The 26,229-nt window shown below is 38.2% G+C and overlaps 1 protein-coding gene across 1 annotated transcript in view; it reads right to left on the reverse strand.

Annotated features, from left to right (window-relative positions):
• Window positions 1–2,192: 2,192 nt before the first annotated feature.
• Window positions 2,193–26,229, reverse strand: part of LOC117377544 (caspase-3-like) — a 52,966-nt gene continuing 28,929 nt past the window's right edge. The window contains exons 2-13 of the mRNA XM_055225080.1: window positions 12,739–12,780; window positions 11,894–11,956; window positions 11,467–11,517; window positions 9,567–9,617; window positions 9,218–9,280; window positions 7,561–7,629; window positions 6,871–6,995; window positions 6,319–6,357; window positions 6,041–6,169; window positions 4,124–4,299; window positions 3,389–3,518; window positions 2,193–2,727 (exon numbers count right to left, since the gene is read on the reverse strand). Of these exons, the coding sequence (XP_055081055.1) occupies window positions 2,501–2,727; window positions 3,389–3,518; window positions 4,124–4,299; window positions 6,041–6,169; window positions 6,319–6,357; window positions 6,871–6,995; window positions 7,561–7,629; window positions 9,218–9,280; window positions 9,567–9,617; window positions 11,467–11,517; window positions 11,894–11,956; window positions 12,739–12,776 (1,161 nt within the window). The 5' untranslated portion in view covers window positions 12,777–12,780 and the 3' untranslated portion in view covers window positions 2,193–2,500. The remainder of the gene's footprint in view (window positions 2,728–3,388; window positions 3,519–4,123; window positions 4,300–6,040; window positions 6,170–6,318; window positions 6,358–6,870; window positions 6,996–7,560; window positions 7,630–9,217; window positions 9,281–9,566; window positions 9,618–11,466; window positions 11,518–11,893; window positions 11,957–12,738; window positions 12,781–26,229) is intronic.

Here is a 26,229-nt window from a genome sequence, read left to right on the forward strand (position 1 = left end):
CACACGGATCCTCTAATAATATTAGATAAATTTACTCCTGTTGATGAGGTGGAGATTACCTCAGCCATCATGTCGTCCAAACCATCAACCTGTATGCTCGACCCTATTCCAATCAGACTCCTCAAAGAAGCCCTCCCCCTAATAATAGATTCCATCCATAACATAATAAATATGTTGTTAGAAAATAGCTACGTTCCTCAGTCCTTTAAGTATGCTGTGATTAAACCCCTTTTGAAAAAACCTAACCTAAATCCTGATGAACTAGCCAACGATAGACCTATCTCTAATCTTCCCTTCCTCTCAAAAATTCTAGAACGAGTGGTGGTGAAACAGCTCTGCCGCCACCTGCAGGACAATAATATATTTGAAAAATTTCAATCTGGATTCAGAGCTCACCACAGCACAGAGACTGCACTGCTTAAAGTAACAAATGACTTACTACTAGCTGCTGATAACGGGCTGGCTTCAGTCCTGGTCCTACTGGACCTCAGTGCAGCGTTTGACACCATTGATCACAACATTCTACTGCAGAGGTTAGAATGTGACATTGGAATCAGAGGGACCGCCCTCAAATGGTTTAAATCCTATCTATCAGATAGGTACCAGTTTGTTAGTATAAACCAGAGCACCTCTCCCTGTTCTAAAGTAGCCTGAGGTGGTCCAATCCTATTTACTCTGTATATGTTGCCATTGGGTAACATTATCAGAAAACATGGCATTCATTTTTCACTGCTATGCTGATGACACTCAGCTGTACTTATCAATGAAACCAAATCAGACTGATCAAATAGATAAACTCAGTGTCTGTGTGAAGGACATCAAAACCTGGATGACCTTGAATTACCTGCTCTTAAATCCTGAAAAAAACAGAGGTCATTGTTGTTGGTCCCAAAAGTCAAAGAGATTCTCTGTCGGACCAGATAATCTCACTCGACAATGTGAATATAGCTTCTAGCCCTACTGTAAAAAATCTTGGAGTCCTATTTGATCAGAATCTCTCATTCACAGCCCATATAAACCTAGCTTGTAAAACCGAATACTTTCACCTGCGAAATATAACTAAAATTAGAAATATTTTACCTAAAAACGATGCTGAAAAACTCATCCATGCATTTGTTACTTCCAGACTTGATTACTGTAATTCTCTGCTCGCCGCCTGCCCCAAAAGTACTATAAGGAGCCTCCAGTTGGTCCAAAATGCAGCGGCCAGAGTCCTAACGGGAACTAAAAGAAGAGACCACATCAGTCCTGTACTAAAATATCTGCACTGGCTTCCTGTCGAGCTTAGAATCAAATTCAAAGTCCTCCTCCCGACATACAAAACCCTAAACGGTATGGCCCCATCCTATCTGCAAGATGCTATTGTCCCGTACCAGCCAAACAGAGCACTCTGCTCTCAGAATGCAGGACTATTAGTGGTTCCTAGAGTGTCCAAAAGTACAGTGGGAGGGAGAGCATTCAGTTACCAAGCTCCTGTGCTATGGAATCAACTCCCTGCTGATGTTAAACAGGCCCCCACAGTCTCTGTATTTAAGACCAGGCTTAAAACCTTCCTCTTCGGTATAGCTTATGACCAGGTTACTTAATGAGGGAGGGACATTAAAACCCGGGATAAGATAGGCTGCAGTAGGAGATAACTAGCTGGGGGAAGTATGGCAACCTGAGCATTATCCTCTGCTTTGTCCTATTTTCTCATCAGCAATGCTATTCACATGTTGTCCCCTGTCCCACTCCCCCTGTGGAGTGTATCTCTTTCAGATGCCCCGATGACAGCTGGACCCTCTCCTCCTCCCTGCCTGGCCCTCCTCCACCCGCCTCGCTCTCCTCCTCGCCTGGCTCTCATCCTCCTCGCCCGGCTCTCCTCCTCCTCGCCTGGTCTTCCTCCTCCTCGACTGGCCCTCCTCCACCCCCCTCCCTCCTCCTCGCCTGGCCAATTTTTCTTGTTTTGTCAGATTTTTCCTGTTGTTTTGTTTTTGTGTGTAGGCAGCACGGTGGCTGAGTGGCAACACTCATGCCTCATAGCAAGAAGGTTTGGTTCGATCCCCGGGTCGTCCAGGCCTTTCTGTGTGGAGTTTTACATGTTTCTCCCCGTGTCTGGATGGGTTTCCTCCGGGTACTCCGGTTTCCCCCATCAACCAAAACATGAACGCCCTTCGAGACAACTGTTGTTGTGATTTTGGGTGTTACAAAAATAAAATGAATTGAATTGAATTAAACAGAATTGGCTGCTTGTGTAATAGTTTAGATCACATTGAAAATCAAAATAAACACATACTTTAATATGATTGCATTGATACAATAATTCCTCTTTAATGTGAGGAAGGGCATTTACTCCTCTCCACAGATATGATCTGTAACTTTGCCTCTGGGCATCACCTGTCTCCATGGAGAAGAATAAGTTTAATGCCACACTGTGAACATTTCCAGCAATAACATCTCCATAGAGAGAAACAGGTGATGGATTCTCCACCAGGAAAGTTACATAGTGCACCTTTAAAACCTATTCTGGTAAGTAGAAGTCTTTGGTCAACATGGAGGTGAAGCAGGGTATTGCTTTCTTGCCATCAAATTCCTTTTTACTGTTGGACGACACAAAATCAAGTGCCACTTTTCTGTTGACTCTGGTCATGATCTGCATCAGCTCCAGGTGTTTGTATTTCGGTAGGATCTCACACAGAGACTGAATGAACCAAGAGCCATTCTCAGCGTTCCTCCAGGCGTAGTATCCTGAAGACAAGAGGGTTGACAGAGAAATCAGTTACACGGCAGCATTAAAATAATGTCATGATAACACATTCTGAAGTGAAATACATAAAGTAAATATAGACAATAAATGATAATATAGAAACCAAACTATAAAAAATTGTAAATGTACAAAATTGCTAAAAAAAAAAAAAACTAAAAAAAAACCCAACAACACACAAACTGCAATAAATAAATAACAGAATGCAACACTTAAGTCATTAGTCTGCATCTAACATGAGTTATAGAAGTTCATATTTCAACCTTCTACAGCTTAAATCTTATACTGCAAAAATCTTTGGTCCATTTATCATTTATTGAATGATAAGTCAATATACAAATTATGGTGACAAGCAAAATTGGTTCTGAACAGATGTGACAATATATCTAAATCCTAGAGTTTCAGACCAGTACCACCAAACTGAAAATGACTTTTGGATGGGAACCAACACTTCTTGATTTCAAAACCAGCATCCAGATGACCATCTCTGAAACCTTAGTTAAATTAGTTAATCAGTATTTGACCCACGTTTTCACCCAGCCTTTGGGAACTTTTTTTTTATTACAAAATAGAATTAAAATTTGTATCTGCTCTACCCATCTCTAATTTGCACCAGTGGATGAGTATAATACTGGCATGTATCACCTGGAGCTGTTGCGTAAGCGTACAGGAAGTCTGCCTCCACTGGGATCTTTGGTGTAATGGGCAGCGCTGTGGCATCAACCAGGTCTCTGTCCATTGCCGTCCCAGAATCTAAGTTTTCACCGCGACATACCTTTGAAACAACAGTAAATAAAAGACAACATATAATTGTGCAGATGACTTTTAAACCGAAAATGCGAATTTATGAGGATGAGGATGCTGAGGTAAAGGCTGAAGACCAAAGTGGTATTGTAATGTTGTGATATCATGAGCCAAGCAAGCTCATACAACTTTCAGATGGAGAAGAGGATGCAGAGGAGATGGTCAAACAGAGCAGAGGATGCAGAGAAGAGAGTCAGATAGAACAGAGAATGCCGAGGACATGGTCAGATGCAGCAGAGGATGCAGAGGAGAGGGTCAGATGGAGCAGATGCGAGGGTCAGATGGAGCAGTAGATGAAGAGGAGAGGGTCAAACAGAGCAGAGGGTGCAGAGGACATAGTCAGATGGAGCAGAGGATGCAGAGGATAGGGTCAGGTGGAGCAGAGGATGCAGAGGATAGGGTCAGATGAAGCAGAGGATGAAGAGGAGAGGGTCAGATGGAGCAGAGGATACAGAGGAAATGGTCAAACAGAGCAGAGGGTGCAGAGGACATGGTCAGATGGAACAGAGGATGATGAGGAAAGGGTTGGATGGAGCAAAGGATTCACACCTCTGAATAGTAAAAGAAGGGACTGACCTGTAGAAAGAAGAGTTTGGGTTTCCCTATGAGAGTCTTGCATTCGTCGCCTTTAAAATATTTGGTGAGTTTTTCAAGTTTCACTGTGTCGTCTGTCCCATTGATCCCTTCTTCATTTCCGTGGCTCAAAATGAAACAAACGAAGGATGCGTTGTTACTGTGGTCCTCATTAGACACTGAAAAACATCATAAACAAGACGGTGTAAACTCTCATTCATCTAGGAGTGGTTCAGTATAGAAAAGGTTTTAATGAGGGTGACATCCCCAGATTGGCAGAGAGATACAACATAACCATATCGGCAGTGATATTTTGTTCCACTATTATATTGAATATAATAATATCTCCATTCACACAAGTTGGTGGCAAAAAACTTAACAGGTTGAAATGTTTTATATTGTTACCCCCAAAACGTAGCTTCTCGCTGAAGGCATTAAAACTATGAATGGACATGTATGTAATGTAGTAAGCAAAAAATATATTCAAAATAACTCAAAGCAGTTTTTTGAAATTTTATTTCTAAAAATTGCTTTGCTTTAATTGCTGTCATTCATCAAGAAGCTCATTGAGAGAAGGCTAAGGGTTTGCACCACTGTCAACAAACCAAAAGGGTGGCCACTTGGGGAATTTAATATAATATATTAAAAATATATATATTTATTTGAGATATGTCATCTTGACGTCTTGCACCATATTTTTGTATGTCTTCTTTATGTATATAAAATGTAGAAAGTAGTAAATGTAAAGTAAAAAAAACATGGGCTACTTTCATCAATATTTTTCCATTTCAGATTTCTATATTTTCTATTAAAGTATTGAAAATCAGATACTAATTGTTACTAAACCTAGAATCAAAACTATAACATACTCATGTGAACAAGTACCTAAAAAAAGTATACTAAAAAAAGTCACATTCACAAGACAGAACTGATCTTGAGCTGTATCAGGACAAATGTAAGACCACATAGATTAGTAAATGCTTATGGACCACTATGGAAACCTACCTGGACGACTGAGGTATTACTGTCATGATCCCTGTTTTGCTCTCCCTGCATTCTCGTCTCCCTCCTCCCTCACCTGCCTGTCTCCGGAGCTGGGCGGAGTCCTGACTCCTCCCGCGTGCACCTGCTTCCCATCAACGCAATCAACACCACCTGCCCTGGATAAGAGGGGTCAGGACCAGTCACTCGGCACCGGAACTTCCGTGTGCTCCACGTGAATATGCTCTTGGTTTAACACTTTTTGATCTTTGTATTCCCGTGTCTTATTGGAACCTTTCTGCTCTGCTCCAGGAATCCACCCGAGAACCAGCTCCGGATCTCCCCAGTCCCTGCACCTCTGTCCTGGTATGGTCTTGTGTTCTCCCTGTCTCGTCGTGCACCTATGTCTCTCAACGTTCGCGGACCCACACCTACGCTCCCCGGCTTCTATGGATTATGATTTATTGGACTATGAACTCTTACTTTTGTGATCACTTGTGTGAATAAAGACATTGTTAACTGTCGTGATCTCGCACCTTTGGTCCTTACGCCACACTGGTTACGACAATTACATAGATTATGTAGACACTTAAGATAAAAGAAAGTACTACGATTTAATGTTGAAAATTATGTTCTATTGTCTAAATAAAAAGTGTTTTTTTTTTATTGTCACTGTGATATCAGGATCACTGTTGAGTATCGAGATTTGAAGTACTTTAGTATTGTAACAGCACTGGTTACTTTTCACATTCAGTTGTAAATAGCATTTAATTCACTTGTCCTCATCTGTTTTGTCTACAAACAATCTTATGTTAAGTCATGTCTTGTTATTACTGTATATGATTTGTCACTCATGTTTGTCCGTCTTGCAGTAAATAAAGAATTTCTACATCATATTAATCAAAATCTTAACCTGTTCCTAAAGGTGAATGAAATTACCTTTCTCCAGCTCCTGCTTCATTTGTTTTTTAGTGAGGTCTTTGTGCACAATGACTTTATATCCCAGAGTCTCAAATGTCTTCTTCAGAGCGCCTTCATCCACATCTGTGCCAGATCTAGTGGACAGTACTGAAACACCAAACCAAAAATGGGCTTAAAGAACACAATATGCATTCTTGTGGCTTTAGATCCCTTTAAACATAATTTGGGTAACCGTGGGAAGTATTTCACATTTAGTGTTTTAAAATAATGTGGAGAACACACTTGATAAACTACACGTCCATTTCCAGTGAGGCATTTAGGCATTGGAGCTCCCTCTGCTGTCAACAACAGGAATGAGAATGGGAAAATAAGTTCTTAGACCCCATGAATGCTATATTAATAGAGCAATGTGTTTGTACAAACTTTGAACATAAACTTTATCTGGTGATGATTTATGGACCTAAAATTGAGCAGGCGAAGTTTTTGGGATTTTTACCTATGACACAACAATCTGGGCAAAATGTGAACTGAGCATTTTGAACTGCAAAGAGAAGACAACTTTCAATTAAATAAACAAGTGTGAATAAAGCAAATATACAATTCCAGGTATATATTTGATATGCAATGTAACAGAATATGTGTCCTTTAAAGTGTTTCACCTGCCCTGCGCTGGCTCTATTCAAACGTGACAAGTCAAACCTATATGTTATAATTATTGAACAATAATGTAGATAGAGCTGACCTGAGCAGTGTGTTTCTCAAGTTCAAAAATGAAATAAGGGAATAGCGCTTACTACAATAATTTCCATTCTCAACTCGAATAAGCAAAAATGAAATCTACTTTGTACCTTTAAAGTTCTTGTTGTTGATGATCAGACAGACTCCCAGACAGGGGAAGTCCATCCGGTATTTGCACTGACCCTCCAAGTCCTTGATGGTAGGCACAGCTCTTACTGAAGGGGAGGTCTTTTCACTGGTATAACGTAAAAAATAGTTAAAATTCCATAAATATTATAGTATTATTTTTCCGCACTAGTGCTTTACAAAAAACTGACTGACTACGGCTGGACAGTTTGGGAAAAATATGTGATTGCAATTTTTCTGACAAACATTGAGATTGCGATTCAATTTGCAATTTATATTTTAATAATAGGATTCTCTTTAAAAGTTCAGATTTTAAACAGGTCCAGATGAATTTACAAAAAGAGTGAAAGATGCTGTCAAACAAATACAAGAATCACATTTCAGAACATATTTGCACAGATCTAAACTACAGGGTTAGCAGTTTTAATGTAGAATAACACAGGATATTTTGCTGTTTGTGGAGTAAATGTGGGTACTTCCAGAAATGCAACCTTTGTAATTTGATTACTGCATCCATTCAAATAACAATTTTGGACTGCGATTCAGCTTGCAGCTTTAATCTTTTACAAAAAACACTACAGCTACAGTACTACATCTTTAAGGCTACAGAGTTTATGGATTTTCTACAGTGTTGTGGTGGTAGTAAAGTTCATTGTACACATACCAATACTTACACTGGCAACTTTTCTGCGTCAGCTGTGTTACTACTGCTACTGCTTGGTTCTTCAGGGGCCTTAATGACCCTGGGAAAAAAATGAAAATATTAAAAAATGTGTATAGCATATCAGGCGAAATACATAGTGGGTAACCTGTTATTATATGGGTATACTGGAATCATAAATGTTGTTTTGGTTTTTGGGAATGTGAATGGGAAAATTGAGGAATGCTTAAAATACACCTGTTTGGAACATTCCACAGGTAAACAGGTTAATTGGAAACAGGTGAGTGTCATGATTGGGTATAAAAGGAGCATCCTTGAAGGGCTCAGTCATTCACAAGCAAGGATGGGGCGAGGTTCACCACTTTGTGAACAAGTGCGTGAGCAAATCGTCCAACAGCCTAAGAACAACATTTCTCAACGTACAATTGAAAGAAATTTAGGGATTTCATCATCTAATATCATCAAATGATTCAAAGAATCTGAATAAATCTCTGCACGTAAACCAATATTGAATGCCCCTGACCTTCGACCTCTCAGGCGGTACTGTATTAAAAACAGATTTGAATGTGTAAAGGATATTACCATATGGGCTCAGGAACACTTCAGGACACCATTGTCAGTTAACACAGTTCATTGCTACATCTCCAAATGCAAGTTAAAACTGTACCATGCAAATCCATATATCAACAACACCCAGAAGTGCTGTTTTTTCTGGGTCTGAGCTCACATGAGATGGACTGATGCAAAGTGGAAAAATGTGCTGTGGTCTGACGAGTTCACATTTCAAATTGTTTTTGGAAATCATGGACATTGTGTCCTGTGGGCCAAAGAGGAAAAGGACCATCCGAATTGTTGTCAGCGCAAAGTTCAAGAGCCAGCATCTGTGATGGACTGGGGGTGTGTTAGTGCCCATGGGGAGCTTGCACATCTGTGAAGGCACCATTAATGCTGAAAGGTACATACAGGTTTTGGAGCAAGATATGCTGCCATCCTATGCTTAGTTCAGCAAGACAATGCCAAGCCACATTCGGTATGTGTTACAACAGTGTGGCTTTGTACTATAGGACTGTGGGTACTAGACTGGCCTGCCTGCAGTCCAGACCTGTCTCCCATTGAAAATGTGTGGTACATTATGAAGCGCAAAATATGACACCGGAGACCTCGGACTGCTAAGCAACTGAAGTTGTACATTCAGCAAGAATGGGAAAGGGTTCCTCCTGCAAAGCTTCAACAATTAGCGTCCTCAGTTCCCAAACGCTTATTGATTGTTTTTAAAAGGAACGGTAATATAACACAGTGGTAAATATGCTTCTGTTCCAGCTTAATTGGAACGTGTTGCAGACATCAAATTGAAAATGAGTGGATATTTCCATAAAAACTAAACAACAAAGACAGTTTATTCAGTTCAATATATGTTGAAAAGGATTTGCAAATCAATGTATTCTGTGTTTTGTTTTTATTTTATTTTATTTTACACAGCGTCCCAGCTTCATTGGAATTGGGGTCGTACATACTAAAAGTGACCCGATCACAAACTCAATACGAAATGTGTCATGGGGGAGTGTACCTACACCATTTTACAAGTATTAAAATTTCCCAGCTCCAGCACTCACACACAGCCTTCACTCTGTTTTCCCTTTGAGGACAAACTCTTCAGAAATAATACTTACTCTGGTAACTTTGATGCATCAACTGTGTCCCCACTGCTTGGTTCTTCATGGGACTTGATGATTCTGGGGAAAAAATGTAAATATTAACGTGGCTGAAAAATTTGTACAACATATCAGATGAAATACATGTATAGATTTAGTGGATAACGTAGAGATGTATTTTTGTCTTAAAGTGGCATTTTGGAATCATAACAGCTTTTTATACACAGAGGACAAGAGGCTGTAATATTTACAAAAGTGACACAAACTCAATAAGTGATTCTGGATTTTTTGCAGTAGTTGGTCCATCCCAGTCCATGGCTGGTCAGGCAGGTCAAATTCTTGAATGAATCCAAGTTAATATACTTACTTTGCTGACTCATTTTCATTCCCATTTCTCTGTCTTTTCTCATCCATGATTCTGAAAAAAGTATTGATTATTGTGAGAAGCAGAGACATGGTTTGCTGTTATTCATCTGTGGGAAACTGGCACTGTGCCAGACAGCAGTAACATAGGCACCATCTACCAATGTAATGTGAACACACAACAGTCTGACAGGGCCATCTTAGTACAAATACACTGTACCATTTTTGGGGCAATTCTGACCCAAATTCAAGTCACACAAAAACTGCTGAATTTCAGCTTGTCTGTGTCATGCAGTAAAATAAAATACAGCCACACACAGTATACTGTATACATACTGTACATTATATGATACTAAACACAGCTCTGAGGGGCTGGAGGCACCAGAAAGGAAGTCTCATTGAGATTACATCTAATTTTCAAGAGAGTCCTGAGTACACAGTTAAAACTTAAACATTTACAATAAAAAAAAAATGGATAATAAAATGTACCTTTAAATATTTACTGAACCTGTGCTCCACAGGCTTCAGTTAAATCAATTACAACAGTCTGAAAAGATGACAGATATAGTGTGTTTAAATTCATTTAAAGGAATTACACTAGTTTAGTTTGAGTTGGTTTATGAGTGTGTTCCATTAATGAGCAGCATAGAATCTAAAAACAGTTTCCCTTTGCTCTGTGTAGATTTGTGGTACAGCTGAGGTCAGTCTCTCCTCAGACCTGGTACCAGTACACCAGTGTACACAGACACTGAGGGCGAGGTGGGTTAAGTGTCTTGCCCAAGGACACAACGACAGCATTCATCTGTGTGAGCTAGAATCACACCGCCAACCTATGGATCAGTGGATCTGACCGCTCAGCCAATGATGTTTATGTCGAGAGCGGGATATTGTGGAAGTTTTGCCAGTACAGCTTTGTAAATGTGGACGTGTATAAGTTTGCAGGTCTGCAGTGAGGTCAAGCTCTGCTGTACAGATCACAGTGGTGACTATAGTAATTGTCAACAGTAATAAAACAAATAGCACTGTGGTAAATAGTATCAAGATTTTTTAAGATATTGTTTGCTGCATGACCATGGATAATGTCACCATAATCCAGAGAAGAAAGGTTAATGTTAATTATGTTAATTTTCTATTTTTGTATGAAAAGCAGGCTTTAAGAAAACCTATTTGAATTTTAAGTTTTTGTGAAAAGTTGTCAGTGCGTGTTTTAAAAGACATCCTGCTATCCAGGTACCACTTGGGATCATAGGAGCCCATGACATGAGATCTGGTAAAGAGCATACTTTTAGTTTTTGACAAATTTAGGGCCAGTTTTTGATTTTTTTACTGACGGTTGAAAAATATCAAGTGCATTTTGTAATTTAGATAGAGGTTCGTGAGCAGTGAGGGCAATAGAATACAAACTTGTGTCATCCTCATAAAATGGGCAATACAATAGGAAGATGGGGCTGAAATATTATTAATATACAAAGTAAAAAGTAATGAACCAAAGATTTAACCTTTGGGAACACCCTGTTTTATTACTGACCATGGAGATGTGTATTCATCTGCCATTACTGATTGTGGTCTATTTGAAAAGTATAAGGTGAACCAATTTAGAGAAACATTATCAAAACCAAGAGATGCAGCTATGATTGTACTGTGGCCCGGCCTAAAACCTGATTGCTGTGGATTCAGGAAAATGTTCATTTCAAGAAAGGGAGAGAGTTTACTAGTCATTCAAGAATGATTGAGATGAGAGGCATACAATAGGAGGTTGGGAATAATTTGGAACATCTTAAAATTGTACAAAATTGCACAGTGTAAGCCCAGTTTAAGACTGCAAGATTATGAAAGCAAATGTGGACCCTAATAAAAACATCTGAGTTAGTGGGATTGTCTAGTGATGGTAAAATGATACTTACTTAGCTGAGTCAACTGTGAACCCACTGCTATGCTCCTTATCTGCCTTGACCCTGAAAAAGTATTTATGACAGATATTATGGCTGAAAATGTATTTATAATTGTTATAAAAATGCATATGTATTATCATTACATTTCACACGATCTTAGCCTTGCATTAAATTATAGTTACTTTTCCCCATTCAAAAACCTAAAAAAAAAACTAAAAATAAAAAAAACTAATAGGCTCTAATGCAATATAACAATACAATACAAGTACTAAAGCATCCCATTACTCATTTTACTGAGCTACACTCAAGAACTCACTTCATTACAACAAAAATCTCCATTTGAACAATATGACTTGTAGCTGTGCCCTCTGTGGATTAAAAACGCAACAAAGACATTTTAGTCGGCTTAGTGTTTTTGAATTCACATCACAAAACTTACTTTATTACAATTGTGAACGAGTTCACTGTGTTCCTGCTGCTCTGTTCTTTATCTGGAGCAAACCTGAAAAAGTATTGAATGCACATTTTAGCTGCAGAATGCACGTAATATATAATCATATGTTTATCGGCATGATGAATTATTACCGTTTGCATAGCGATTAACAATTTAAAACAGAATTTCATATCTTTTGAATGGGGAAAATGTCCTCAAATTGTTGCATATAACAGGAAGATGAATCACATGAATATTGTCACAGTCTGCTCTGGTCCAGTCCTGTTTGTCCAGTTGTCTCCGATAGTTTCACTTTTGCTTGTTTAGACATTGAACTTTGTGTGATAAAACATTAACCATAAACCAGTTAAATCGATCTGCAATATAACTCCTTATTTGTGTGTGGCAAAGGTATATGAGTGTCAATGGTGAGTGATAACATTTTCTCACATAAAAGCTCAAAATAAATGTGAAAGAGCTGCTACAGCTTAATAACAAATATAAAGTCTACATCTCTGCTAAATATTTAGTTTGTACCTGACATCTAAAACAAGAAAGCCAACAGTAGAAAACCAGTGAACGGTTAAACAACAAAGACACTGCAGATTACACACACATTTATCACTGGTACAGACTTTGGATCAGACAAAGCTGAAATTAACCTTTCTTTCCTTAAATAAAATGTTTCTGTGTGTTGAGGAAATAATTATTGTGGAGCAAAAACAATAGGTCCACATGCAAAAATTAGAAACACATTCTGTTTGTCATTATGTTGAGGGGCATTTTTCAAATAAAATATCTGATGTCATGTGACCCCATTAGGTTATAAATGAACAGATCCCAATACTCACATCGCTGCATCAACTGTGTCCTGTTGTTTGCCGGCCATGATTCTGAAAAAGAAATTAAAGCAAAATATTATCTCATGTTAATATATTAGTTGTAGGTGAACTGTTGCACTTATTGCACTGTGATCACTGCGCCCAGTGTAACACTGAAAGTGAAAATAACCTGAATATCTAAAATTAAATTTCTTCCATCACATTCTTCCAACTATATTTAACTTGGCAACATCTTGTAATTATCGATAATCAATTTTTTATATATTTTTTTGTTTTCTACCATGCTACCATAACATTCTTCCCTCATCAAACACAAGCCTGAATAGGTTATAGATGTCATCCATGCATGTTTGAGTATTTTAGCAATTTTCCCCGGCCCTATTTGAACCCTCCATACCGTTAGCTGTAAGACTCAATATGATACAAAACTGTACACAACAACTTGACAAACCTGATGCAATGTGCAGTAATTTCATTAGTGGGATGCTCACTGATTTTGCTGCTCATCCAAGAGGCTTCTTCACTTCTGGACAGATTACTGGAAGACACTGCCTTACATAGTTGCTATCTGAAGGGAGGAGCAAACTACACTGAAACTAACACACCTATTGTTTATAGAGTTTGTTTGTTGACTAGGTCTGACCTACACTGAATAGTTACACCTTTTCTTCTAGGTTCGGATTCTCTGTTGTCCTGTTTTTTGTCTTTCTTAGATCTACTGAAGGCCCATTTTGGATAATCACATGCCTCAGGCACAGATCAGACTTAGTGTAGTTTTATATATTTATACATTAATATATACCCTCTGTGAGTGGCCTGGGAGCTTGAGGGTTCTGTGTAGTATCTTTGCTGTTCCTAGTACTGGCATCTGCTGTAGCCAGTCTTGTAGTTTGAGGGTCCCTGTCCCGAGGGCTCTGAAGACCACTAGCACCACTCATGCTTTCACCAGCTCTTCTTTCTCTAGTTTATTTTTCATATCACTTGGTACTGTAATGTCCACCACAATGGCTTTGCTCTGTTGTTAATTGACCACCACAAGGAGTCGGTTCCCCCATGTGAAAGTGAAAGAAAGAATTGTAACTTGACAAACCTGATGAAATGTGAAGTACTTTCATTAGTGGAATTTTGCTGCTGATCCAAGAGGCTTTATCAGTTCTGGTGGACACTGCCTTATATCTTTCTGAAGGGAGGAGTTAACTACACTGAAACTAACACACCTGTTGTTTACAGTTTCTATTTGTCTGAACTACACCAGTGTGAACTGTGTCTAGGTTTGGATTCTCTGTTGTCCTGTTTTTTGTCTTTCTTAGATCTACTGAAGGGCCTACTGGATAATCACATGACTCAGGCACAGATCAGACTTAGTGTAGTTCAATAGACCTAGCTACTAAACAGAAACTGTAAACAACAGGTGTGTTAGTTTCAGTGTAGCCCCTCCCTTCAGATAAGGCAGTGTTCACCAGCAAACTGACCAGAAGTGAAGAACTTCGATGATCAGCAAAAAAATATTTAGTCCAGTTGACAGATTAGAATTTGTCTTTTAGTATGAATCATACCTGGACGACTGAGGGATTACACCGACATCTTATAAAACATGTTAAGAAGTGGTTTTCTGTGAATATAGCATTTTCAAAAGAATAAAGGTAACATGGTGATCCCCATAGAAGTAAAATTCCCCCTCTTTAATGTCTGTTTTGTAGGTCTTTGTATGTTTATTACTGAATACAAGTTCCAAATGCTTTCATATTTACTTAAGGCTATGGTAACAATGTTCAGAAGCAATAGTAACTCAGTGACTCAGTGGATAAACCCACAGGTAAACCAACCTTTTGAACCTGAGAGCTACTTCATGGGCACTGAATCATATGAAGGGCTACCAGTTTGATACACTCTTCTGAAATAACAAATCTGCTCAGTTTGCCTTTAGTTATCCATTATTAATAATGATAAATGATAATCATCTGTGAAGACACTGATCACGTTAATGATTTTCTCACAATAATTATCAACAATGACAGCAAAATGGGAAACAGATATTCAATATTTAGCACTTTAACTTTATTAATGTCAGTAATTGTTAAATTTTCATATGGTCACTTACATCACTACATCTCATTTGGAAAAAATGTCCCATTTTCACCAGTCACTGACAAACCTTTTTAACAAAACATAAACTATGTTGCACCATGTTTCAAAAAGTTATCAATTATGTTATGTTAAAGATAAATCAACTTACATATTTTTAAATAAATCTTGTTGTTTTTGTTTTTTTGTTTGTTTGTTTTTTTGTGACTTTTTCACTGGTCTCGTGAAAAAAGCCTGTTTACCCAAATCTGTCTTTAGCTCTGGGCTTGTTCAGCCTGTAGACGGGCATTAGAGTGGAGCTTTTGTCACACGTGGTGTCCCTCCACATTGTGCCGCTTTGCGGTCGCCACTGTCGCTCCACATTATTGAGTTGAGCTATTTTTAGAATCGGCCTGTGGGCGACTCATGTAGGCTTTGTTGGCAACTTGGCGCCCACGGGCACAGCGTTGGTGACCCCTGATATATAGTTTGTTTGTGGCCAAGTTTTAAAAGGTCAGTGTGTAAGATTGATAAATGACTTGTGTTTCCAGGTACGAGGTAAACATGTTCAAATCAATTATGGCTTTTAATGATATAAATTGTTATGCTGATTTATACTTAATTACAAAAACAAAACAGTTATCCAATCAGAAAGCAGAATAAGCGTCACATGAGCCTCTAAAACAATTGGAAATAATAAGGTCAATAAGAAGAGCAGCTCCACAGACACTCCTCGCCAGTTTGTTGGGTCTTATGGGTGATTTTGGTGCTTTTGGGTTCTATTTCAAACCGTGACAACTACACAGTATTATGGTAAATAGATGTATTAGTTCATGAAGTCAAAGTAAAAATAACTATAGTATGTCAAATTAAGTAAATTATTAATAACTCAAAAAGAAGATTAATTGAAGATGGTGTGCTTAGGGATGGACCCTCCTGTGTCATGTTTTAACTCACAATAAAACAACACACTACTCATGCAGTGTAAGATTTTTTAAAGGCCATCAGATAAGCAGATATCTGCAAGGACTGTGCCCAATGTAACACTGGAAGAGAAAATAACTTGAATATCTAAAATTATTTTCCCTTTTTTTTCTTATAACATTGCTATAACATTGTCTCATCAAACACAAGCCTGAAGAGGTTTTAAATGTCATCCATGCATGTTTGAGAGTTTTAGCAATCTCTCCTGGGGCCTATTCAAACCCTCCTTATGGTTAGTTGTAAGATTCTGTGCAATGCTCAGCCCACAAGCCGACGTCATCTATGTTCACACATGACAATTCTCAAATATAGTATTTTCAAAAGAATAAAAAGTAACATGGTGATCCTACAGAAGTAAAATACCCCCTCTTTAATGTCTGTTTTGTAGGTCTGTGTATGATTATTACTGAATACAACTACAACAAACAGGAACAACTCAGTGGATAAAACCAGATTGACACATGACTTGGTCTCCAGATATGAGGTAAACATTTTCAAATCAACAATGGCTTATGATGATGTCAATTGTTATGCTGATTTACTTAATTGCAAAAACACATATCCAATCATAAAGCAGAATAAGCCTCACATGAGCCTCTTATTGTGGTCTCCAGTCCCTACAACTAAAATAATTGGAAATACTGAACCTAAATAGGACTCTGTCTAAACCCCAGCACCTGCAGCCAATCATGAACCAGCTCCTGCAGCTCAGTGAGTGAATTCTATAGGTTCTGAGTTTTCATACGTGCCATGGCTTGTCCATACTGAGAATGAGAAAAACTTGCATGTGTTCTCTATGTGCAGGTTAAGGCACCGGCCGCCCAGGGTCACTTGTCACTGTGTAGAGTACAGAGATGAGCTGATACAGACACCGTTCCCTCCTTTTGTTTACACAAATGCCAAACCTTTGATCAAAAGAAAACATACTTACCTTTATGGTGGTAAGAGTAGAGGATAGGCGACGCCGGGTGAGCTCAGAGATTTTGAACGGCGAAAGTAAAATGAGATAAGCCCAGGTATGCGCTTTGGGCCAGGCTGAAAGACATGCCTCTGAAAGAGGAAGATGATTGGTTAGAAGTATGCAAAAATGTAGGTTCTGTAGTAAATCATTAGGCAAGAGCATGTTGTAACGCATTCACAGGTTATGGACACAGTTAGTATACATGTCTATTATCAAATGTCATATAATATTACAACAATAATAATCCACTGTTCACTTCCAGCAGCAATAAAGTTGACCTGATCTCAGTGCACGTGTTTTCGCTGAAATTAACCTGTTGTGATTAGACTTTATGCATTGTGTCTAGAGGCTAGATGTCTTTCAGTTGATGTTTCGTTCTAATTACTTATCATGTAATCAAAGTAATTAGCTATTACGCAATTTACCCAAGTTTTGACCCACATTAATATTATGGTTACCAAAAAAATTATGATAAAACCCTTAACATGTTTTATGAGTTTCACTTTCATTTTTGATGCTCTGAGTCTCCTCCCCTCACAACACAATCAGTGTGCATCCTGCTAATGAAACTACTGCACTACTGCATCAGGTTTGTCAAGTTGCTGTGAACATTTTGTATCATACTTTTGCTCTCTTTGGTCTTTGCACTAAGTCACTCCTCTTTAAGAGTGCTGTCAGATTCCTTGCTTTTTCATTGGCCCAAAGTGTACATCCGGCACCTTGATTTCTTGGATAGTTTCCTCCTAGTAGTCTGAGTCACACAACTCAACCCAACATTGCCTAAGCACAAACCTGTACAACAAAGGTATGTACACAAATATGATAAGCCTTTTAAGTGGCATATAGCATAGATTAAAAGTTAGACTTTTTAGAGGAATGCAGTGTTGAAGAATGTGATAGGACAGATATTTTTTTATTTTTTTTTACCTTAGGCTGACCAAAATCTGTTAATGTGATTCATGTCATGTCACATTACTGAGTCCAAAGTGTGTCAAAAGTTTGAAAACAAAGATGTTATATTAGAGTCTATTTTTAGTTTATTTTTAAGTATATTTTTTAAATTATTTTAAACTATTTATCTATTATCTTGTTTTATTGCATGTACCATTTTCCTTCTGTTCTTTAACTGTGCGGTGCAATACTGGAATTTCCCCACTGTGGGACTAATAAAGGCATATCTTATCTTATCTTAAAACACTTTGGGCTCAGTTTTTTCTTTATTTTCAAAATAGTTTACATTATAGTGAAAACCTTTTCATGAGACTTCATCATGAAGCTCATTGAGAGAAGGCCAAGGGTTTGCAGCACTGTCAACAAACCAAAGGGTGACTACTTTGAGCATCTGAATATAAAATATACAAATATTTAGTTGTGTTATTTATGTTTTGTTTTTTTTTGTTTTTTCATACATATAGTAATTCCAAACATCTGGCTGCATATATTTGATGTCTTCTGTCTGTATGTAAATGTACAAAAAAAAATAAAATAAATAAAAAATACATAAAACATAAAGACAATGAATGAAATGATGTGTCCAAACTTTTGACTGTTAATGAATATTATGCACATTTTTCTTCTATAGTTAATATTTGCTGTCAATATTATATATTATAATGATATATATATTATAATTATATATATATATATATATATATATATATATATATATATATATATATATATATATATATATATATATATATATATATATATATATATATATATTTATATATACACACACACACACACCCACATACACCCCCCCCCCCCCCCACACACACACACGTATTATTAGGAACCCCCCCCCCCCCCCCCCCCCTTCAGAACTGCCTTAATTCTATGTGGCATTGATTCAACAAGGTGCTGAAAGCATTTTATAGAAATGTTGGCCCATATTGATAGGATAGCATCTTGCAGTTGATGGAGATTTGTGGGATGCACATCCAGGGCACGAAGCTCCCGTTCCACCACATCCCAAACATGCTCTATCAGGTTGAGATCTGGTGACTGTGGGGGCCATTGTAGTACAGTGAACTCATTGTCATGTTCAAGCAATCAACTTGAAATGATTCGAGCTTTATGACATGGTGCATTATCCTGCTGGAAGTAGCCAAGTAGCCAGAGGATGGGTACATGGTGGTCATGAAGGGATGGACATGGTCAGAAACAATGTTCAGGTAGACCGTGGCATTTAAACAATGCCCAATTGGCACTAAGGGACCTAAAGTGTGCCAAGAAAACATCCCCCACACCATTACACCACCACCAGCCTGCACAGTGGTAAAAAGGCATGATGGATCCATGTTCTCATTCTGTTTACGCCAAATTCTGACTCTACTATTTGAATGTCTCAACAGAAATCAAGACTCATCAGACCAGGCAATATTTTTCCAGTCTTCAACTGTCCAATTTTGGTGAGCTCGTGCAAATTGTAGCCTCTTTTTCCTATTTATAGTGGAGATGAGTGGTACCCGGTGGGGTCTTCTGCTGTTGTAGCCCATCCGCGTCAAGGTTGTGCATGTTGTGGCTTCACAAATGCTTTGCTGCATTCATCGGTTGTAACGAGTGGTTATTTCAGTCAACGTCGCTCTTCTATCAGCTTGAATCACTCGGCCCATTCTCCTCTGACCTCTAGCATCAGCAAGGCATTTTTGTCCACAGGACTGCCGCATACTGGATGTTTTTCCCTTTTCACACCATTCTTTGTAAACCCTAGAAATGGTTGTCCGTGAAAATCCCAGTAACTGAGCAGATTGTGAAATACTCAGACCGGCCCGTCTGGCACCAACGACCATGCCATGCTCAAAATTGCTTAAATCACCTTTCTTTCCCATTCTGACATTCAGTTTGGAGTTTAGGAGATTGTTTTGACCAGGACCACACCCCTAAATGTATTGAAGCAACTGCCATGTGATTGGTTGATTAGATAATTGCATTAAGGAGAAATTGAACAGGTGTTCCTAATAATCCTTTAGGTGAGTGTACTTGGCTCTGTTCATGGTTTTTATATGCTTTTTACATGCTTACCGGATTACCTTTGCTCCTCACCAGATCCCGCTCCTTGGACCAACTCAGCACTCCCGCCTTCGACCCTGCTTCCGTGTACCCGTACCATTATCCCCATCTCAGATTCAGCTCCTCACGTTTTCCCCCGGACCATGGCTACTCCCCGCTCCCGACACACCGTCTGATCTACCTGGTCAACCCTCACCTTGTAAATAAACACTGTTAAAACTTCCCTGAGTTCTGTATTTTTGGTTGCTCGTGCCTAGCATTACGACAGTTTCACATTTGTCACTGAAATAAACAAATCTGATTGCACAATCATATTTGAGCCTGACTTGAGACCAGATTGAGACTGCATTTGTCCTACATTTGAACTTCCTGTTGGATTCCATCCTCAGGTGAATATAAGATATCCAAGACATTTTTTATGTGCCCTCATAAAGATGCAACTCATTGGCATTAAAAAACAAAAAATAATATATATTTTTGAACCTTCTCTGATTGGCAGGTGGATTTAACCAATGACAGTGATGTGTGAACACCGAGAAGAAGTTCTGTTTACCCCTTAAATACAATAAAAAGCTATATGGAATGCAAAACAGAATATAAACTACATGGATTTTGATAAAATTAAACTTGCAACCTATTGGTGGTTTTCAGATTTTAGGATGTGATAATGTCATACTCTCTGGTGGAGAGAAAGAGCCAGTTTCCCCTATTGATTAAATTGTACTTTACCATGAAATATCCAAAAGGTAAATTCACAAATGTTGAACCTTATCATTTCTATTAATGACTAGACCCAGGAACTCACTGCTGTTACAATAAAAAATCAACATTGTAACAAAATTTGTTTTAGCTGCCCCCATCTGTATTAAATATTATTTCGCAGCAGGGAAACGTCTTCACTCCTACAACGATTTGACCCGTTGACAGATTTTAACTTCGCCTTTTGCTATGGATCAGACTTGGACGACTGAGGGTTTACACAAATTGTTGGCCTATAGAATGCTGTGATGTCATCTGAAACCCAGCAATAGGCTCTGATATAATGTAATTACCATAATATGATATTTGTTCTATCGCTTGTGCATAATGAGGAGGAGGACCACAGTACGCATCATTCGTTTGTGTGATTTTGAGCAACAGGGACGAGGGATGACCTCATCAGATATTTTAAAGGAGACAAATGCAAATAGCTCTTCGGAAAACCCAACTCTTTTCTCTACAGGTTAGTCTCTCCTTTATGGAAGCCCGTTTCCGCCATGGAAAAAAATAAAAGCCCCACAGGAAGTCGAAATTTTGAGTTTTAAACCCGTAATTATTAGTTTTATACTCGTAATTAGAAGTTTAAAACTCGTAATGAGGACTTTTAAAACTCGTAATTAGGAGTTTAAAACTCGTAATTACGAGTTTCTGGATATATAAATAGGAATCCCATTCTAACTATTTACAAAATGACTTCCGAGTTGGCAGAGAAGTACTTTAGAGACGGCTTTACAACTAACAAAATACTACGTTTACTTGAACATTCACATGGAATAACAGTGAGCAAACGCACCCTTGAACGCATTTTAAGCAAGAGGGGTCTATGGCGCAGAAAAAATAAAATGTGGCTGAAGTGGCAGCTTTTATTGAGCAACAACTGGAGACATCTGGTCAGTACCATGGTTATCGATGGATGCACCAAAAATGCTGGGTAAACAATGTTGTGACAGACAGAGAAACTGTCCGTATTTTACTTTGTTTATTGAACAGTGAAGGTGTTGATCTGCAGTCAAGAAACAGACTACGAAGACGGATATACCACAGTCGGGGCTCAAATTTTGTCTGGCATATAGATGGCTATGACAAACTCAAGCCATTTGGAATAGCTATCAGCGGGTGTATAGATGGTTTCTCTAGGAAGATTATTTGGCTCGAAGCCTATAAAACAAACAAGGATCCAAAAGTTACTGCTGGGTACTTTATGGATGCTGTAATCACTGCAAATGGCTGTCCTCCAAGAGTGAGGCTTAATTTGGGAACAGAAAATGGACATATTGCAGAGCTTCAGCACTTTTTGCATCACTCTGGAAATCACGCAGAAACAACCCCAGGTCCAGTAACCTTTGGTCCTAGCATGAGAAATCAGCGAATTGAACGATGGTGGCTCACCCTACGAAGCGAGTGTGTTCAGTACTGGACGGAGCTGTTTGACAAACTTAAAGAAGATGGACACTTTTTGGACAACTTTCTGGATAAACCCTTGATCCAATTCTGTTTCATGAAAACAATACAGGTAGGCTCTTTTAACTTTTTACACCTTCTGACACAAATATTTAAAAATTGGTCTACTTTAGTCCTGATGTAGACCTGATTTTATATTGAATGAAATTAATGAATTAAATGAATTGCAAAAGGGTTGGAGTCCACTGAGTTAGGGTAATGACCAATGTACTAAACATGCAATGATTACTTTTGTTTGTATTCTAGGAAGAACTTAATGAGGTCATTTTGACTTGGAACAACCATCACATCCGTGCAGTAAACAATGTGAGGTCACCTTATGGAGGGCCTACCATATTGTACGCTGTTCCACAGCTATATGGTGGTCAAAATTATTTACATCCCATAACCATGGACAAGGTCTCACTCTGCCTTGAGGAGTGCAGCTTCAAAGATTTTTCCTGTGACGAAAATGTGTTTAATATCTGTGTGGACTTGATGTCTGAACATCATTTGTCTTTTTCAATTGATGTGTATCAAACTATTGATCTGTACATTTGTTTACGAGAGCTCATCAATGATGAGTTGCAACAGCAATGAACAAACATATAATTGAACCTCAAAAACAGATTTATAATAAATAAACAGTGGCCAGAATAGTGCTCACGGCCCACTGACTTGTTCAAGACGCCAGAAACTTTACTGGAGCTTAATTTATTCATTTATAAAAGTACATAGGTGATCAACACAACAGTCCTCTTGTCTCTTCTGCTCTGTACACTCACTTGCAATGTGTGCACTGGCTACAAACTCAGCACAACCTCCGTGAGTCATTCTGGACACGAGCGGGACCTGTCCAGGTCTGATAAGGCACCTTTAACAAGTCCACCATCTAGTGGTTACATTATGTCATGTTCCTGTGAGTATTGCTTTTTCTTGTACATAAATTGTACCAGTCTGACTGCAGAATATGCTGCACAAGACGGCATCTTCAACTGATGGCGTGTTAACTCTACAATCGCTGAAAGACAGGCCTTCGTTCAACTATAGTCTCCATGTCAAAATTTGTCCAATATGGACTAATAGTATATATAAAGTATAAAAAGCAGCTTTGACTGGTATGCAAAACGTGATGCAAGGTATTGGAGTCGGATGATGAGCGCTCGTTCCAGTGCGCTACTTGCCCAGAGGCCTGGACAGGTCCCGCTCGTGTCCAGAATGACTCGCGGAGGTCATGCTGAGCTTGTAGCCAGTGGGCACATTGCCAGTATATAAGTGTACAGAGCAGAGGAGACAAGAGGACTGTTGTCTTTATCACCTACGTACTTTTATAAACAAATAGCTCTAAATTAAGCTCCACTAAAGTTTCTGGCGTGTTAACAAGTCAGTGGGCCGTGAGCCCTATTCTGACCAATGTTTTGTGCCATGAGTGCTGTACCGACCACCTGTGAGCGCTTGTCTTCCGTGGTCTGAGCGGAGCGCTAGTTTGGTCACAAGCCCCCCTCGTGCACGTGAAAGGCAAAGACATTTTCATCAATAAAAATGAACCAGAAATAATACTTCAAACACAAAGTATTTTTTTTATTTATGGTATCAAACATTCCATCTTCCAGAAAATAATTGTTCACATAAACAGAACCATTTCTGCTCTATATAAACAAACCAGTTGTTTAATACTTCAGTCAACAGCAACTTTTGCCTCAACAGATGAACAGTATCTTCATATTTTCAGATACTACTATGGCAAATAATAGTTTCAATTTAAGTGCAATATGTAAAATGTTGCAATAACAGTTCTAACAAGAATAAAACTATTTATAAAATAGTTTTATATGTAACATTGTGCCAATAACTACACAACTGAACCTTTTTGTTGATTTAGGATAAAAATCACACAATATCCATCACCAAAATATTGCTCTCCAGTATTTTGTTCATTTCGTGCTGAAAATCTGGGTAACTCTCATAAGTTACTGGCAACTCCAAGTAACAACCACAAGTGTGAGCAATAGGTCGTCTCTGAAGGTCATTAATCATTGTGAATGAGACAGTGATGTCTTTTCCTGTAAATACATCAGACCCTGTGCAAAACCTAAGAAAGATGAGGCATGTCACACTCTCGAAGATATGTGTTGACATACTTAACCATCTGTTTTTCAGAAGCATTTTGATTTGTTGGATAAGTGAGCCATTGCATAATTTTGCGTGATGTTGGCTGTAGTGTGTCATAAGCTGCTCTACCCTTCAGCTCTGACTTCATCTCCACAACCACAGTACTCCACCGCTCAATGACAAATGCAGGCTCCTGAATAGGTTTCTGGTGAGCAAGCTCTCTCATGATTTGCTCAATGTTGTATGATGTTGGATGTCTGCAACAGTTATGGAGATCTAGAACTTCTAATAACTCATTTTCATCAATACTTTCAAAATTTGAAAAGCAAGTTTGAAACATGACTCGCTCCAAGTGTGATACATACTTGAGAAAACTATCTAAAAGATCGCTCTCCATATCTCCAAGAATAGCTTGCTCAAGAATAACAGGAGCAAGTTTTATTGGAAGTTGTTTTTCTTGTTTCCAGCCAAAAGCAATTATTCGACCTACACTTTCCCATTCCTCCTTTCCAAAGTCGTGTTGCAAGTATGGCACTTTGAAGTCACTTCCCATGGTGCACTGTTCATAAAAGTCTTGCCAGAACTCTGACAGCACATCCCTTACTACACCTCCATCATCTAAAGCCTTTTCAAGTTTTCCATCAGGAAGAATTACTTTAAAGCGGACATTTTTCTTGTTCACCTCATCGTTACTGAACACTTGAATGAGCTCTTGAAGAATCTGGCCTCGATGACCCACAATGATGGTTTTGTTACTTTCAGGCATATTAAAAACAAATTGGCAACTCTTCCTCAATTAGTGGCAAGGTATCCTCAAGATTGGGGGCTTCCATTTCTAAGTGGTCCACAGAACTTACAGTCACAATACCGCTTTCATCCAAATCATTCAAATTAAGTTTGCTTTCTTGTCCTTCTAAATGAATGTCTAAACTCGAATTACTTTCTAAAGGTTCAGTGTTGTAAAAAGTTGCAATATGAATAACATCCAAATTGTTTAGGCTCAAAACTGTAGAACGTCTTGATGCCTCAAGTGGTACAACAGAGTGACTGATCATATTGTCAGATTCAGTATTGCTCTCCTCAGGATTTCCTTCTTCTTGTCGCTTTTTGTTTTTTAAGTAAAACCGCAACACTGGCAACTTTGTCATCTCATACATTTCCTCAACTGTTATATCTTCAGGTAAAGGGGTTTCCTGAAAGTCAGTTACTAATCCACTTCCAAATCACATCTTTTGCCATGCACATTTTCTCCTCCAGGAAAAAACAACTCTAATGCTTTTTTCAATGAGGGTAATCTTTGTACTCTTTTTAGGCACACTTTCCTTCCTTGTACCTCCACCATTTTTAGTGCGCATATGCACATATGAATTGTCTTTTTTCCTAAAATTGAACTTCCCAAGCTCAACTTTTCTGTCACTTTTTCTTCCGATACTAGTTTTCACATGTTCTTTTTGCACTCCTACTTTATCTTTTTGATTCTTGCTAAGCTTTAATTTAAGTCTTTCAAAGAGTTTTGACTTCCAACTTGGTTCTTCTTGTTGTCTACAGTGTCCAAATACAGCTATTCGATCACCGTATGATGGTAGATAGTCCTTCAGTTCCTCATCGCTCATCAGCTTTATTACACTGGGATCAATCTATAAACAAAAAATAAATAAATAAATGTGTCATTATTATTACTGGTCTGTATAGAGTCATAATAGTAAAAGCATTTTACTACATTGTCTTGTTCCATTCATTGCATAGCTTCTTCATCCACATGCCTGGATCTCAAATATTCTGCCAGGTCATCCATCTTCACATTTTTTCTGCTGTAATGAGGATAATAACATGTTCAATTAAAATGGTATCTATATAGTGTAAATGACTTTAAGATGTTTTGCAATTATTGAAAGTTTTAATATAATTGGCAACATTTGACTGTTATATAAAAAACAAATGCTTATTGTAAAACAAGGCATAAATAGGATAATAAGGAAATTATTGATATACATGATTGTTAGTTTGCATTGTATATGTAATGATTGTTAAATTACAACAATAAATGTAACAATTCAAGGTAATTGTGAATTCATCTAAAGGTAATAATTAATACAATAACTTGAAGGTAATTCTAAATTTAAAATAAAATCTAATAAATGTTATAAGAATAAAGGTAAAGGTAA

Source organism: Periophthalmus magnuspinnatus, chromosome 10, assembly GCF_009829125.3.
Source record: "Periophthalmus magnuspinnatus isolate fPerMag1 chromosome 10, fPerMag1.2.pri, whole genome shotgun sequence".
Lineage (NCBI taxonomy): Eukaryota > Metazoa > Chordata > Actinopteri > Gobiiformes > Gobiidae > Periophthalmus > Periophthalmus magnuspinnatus.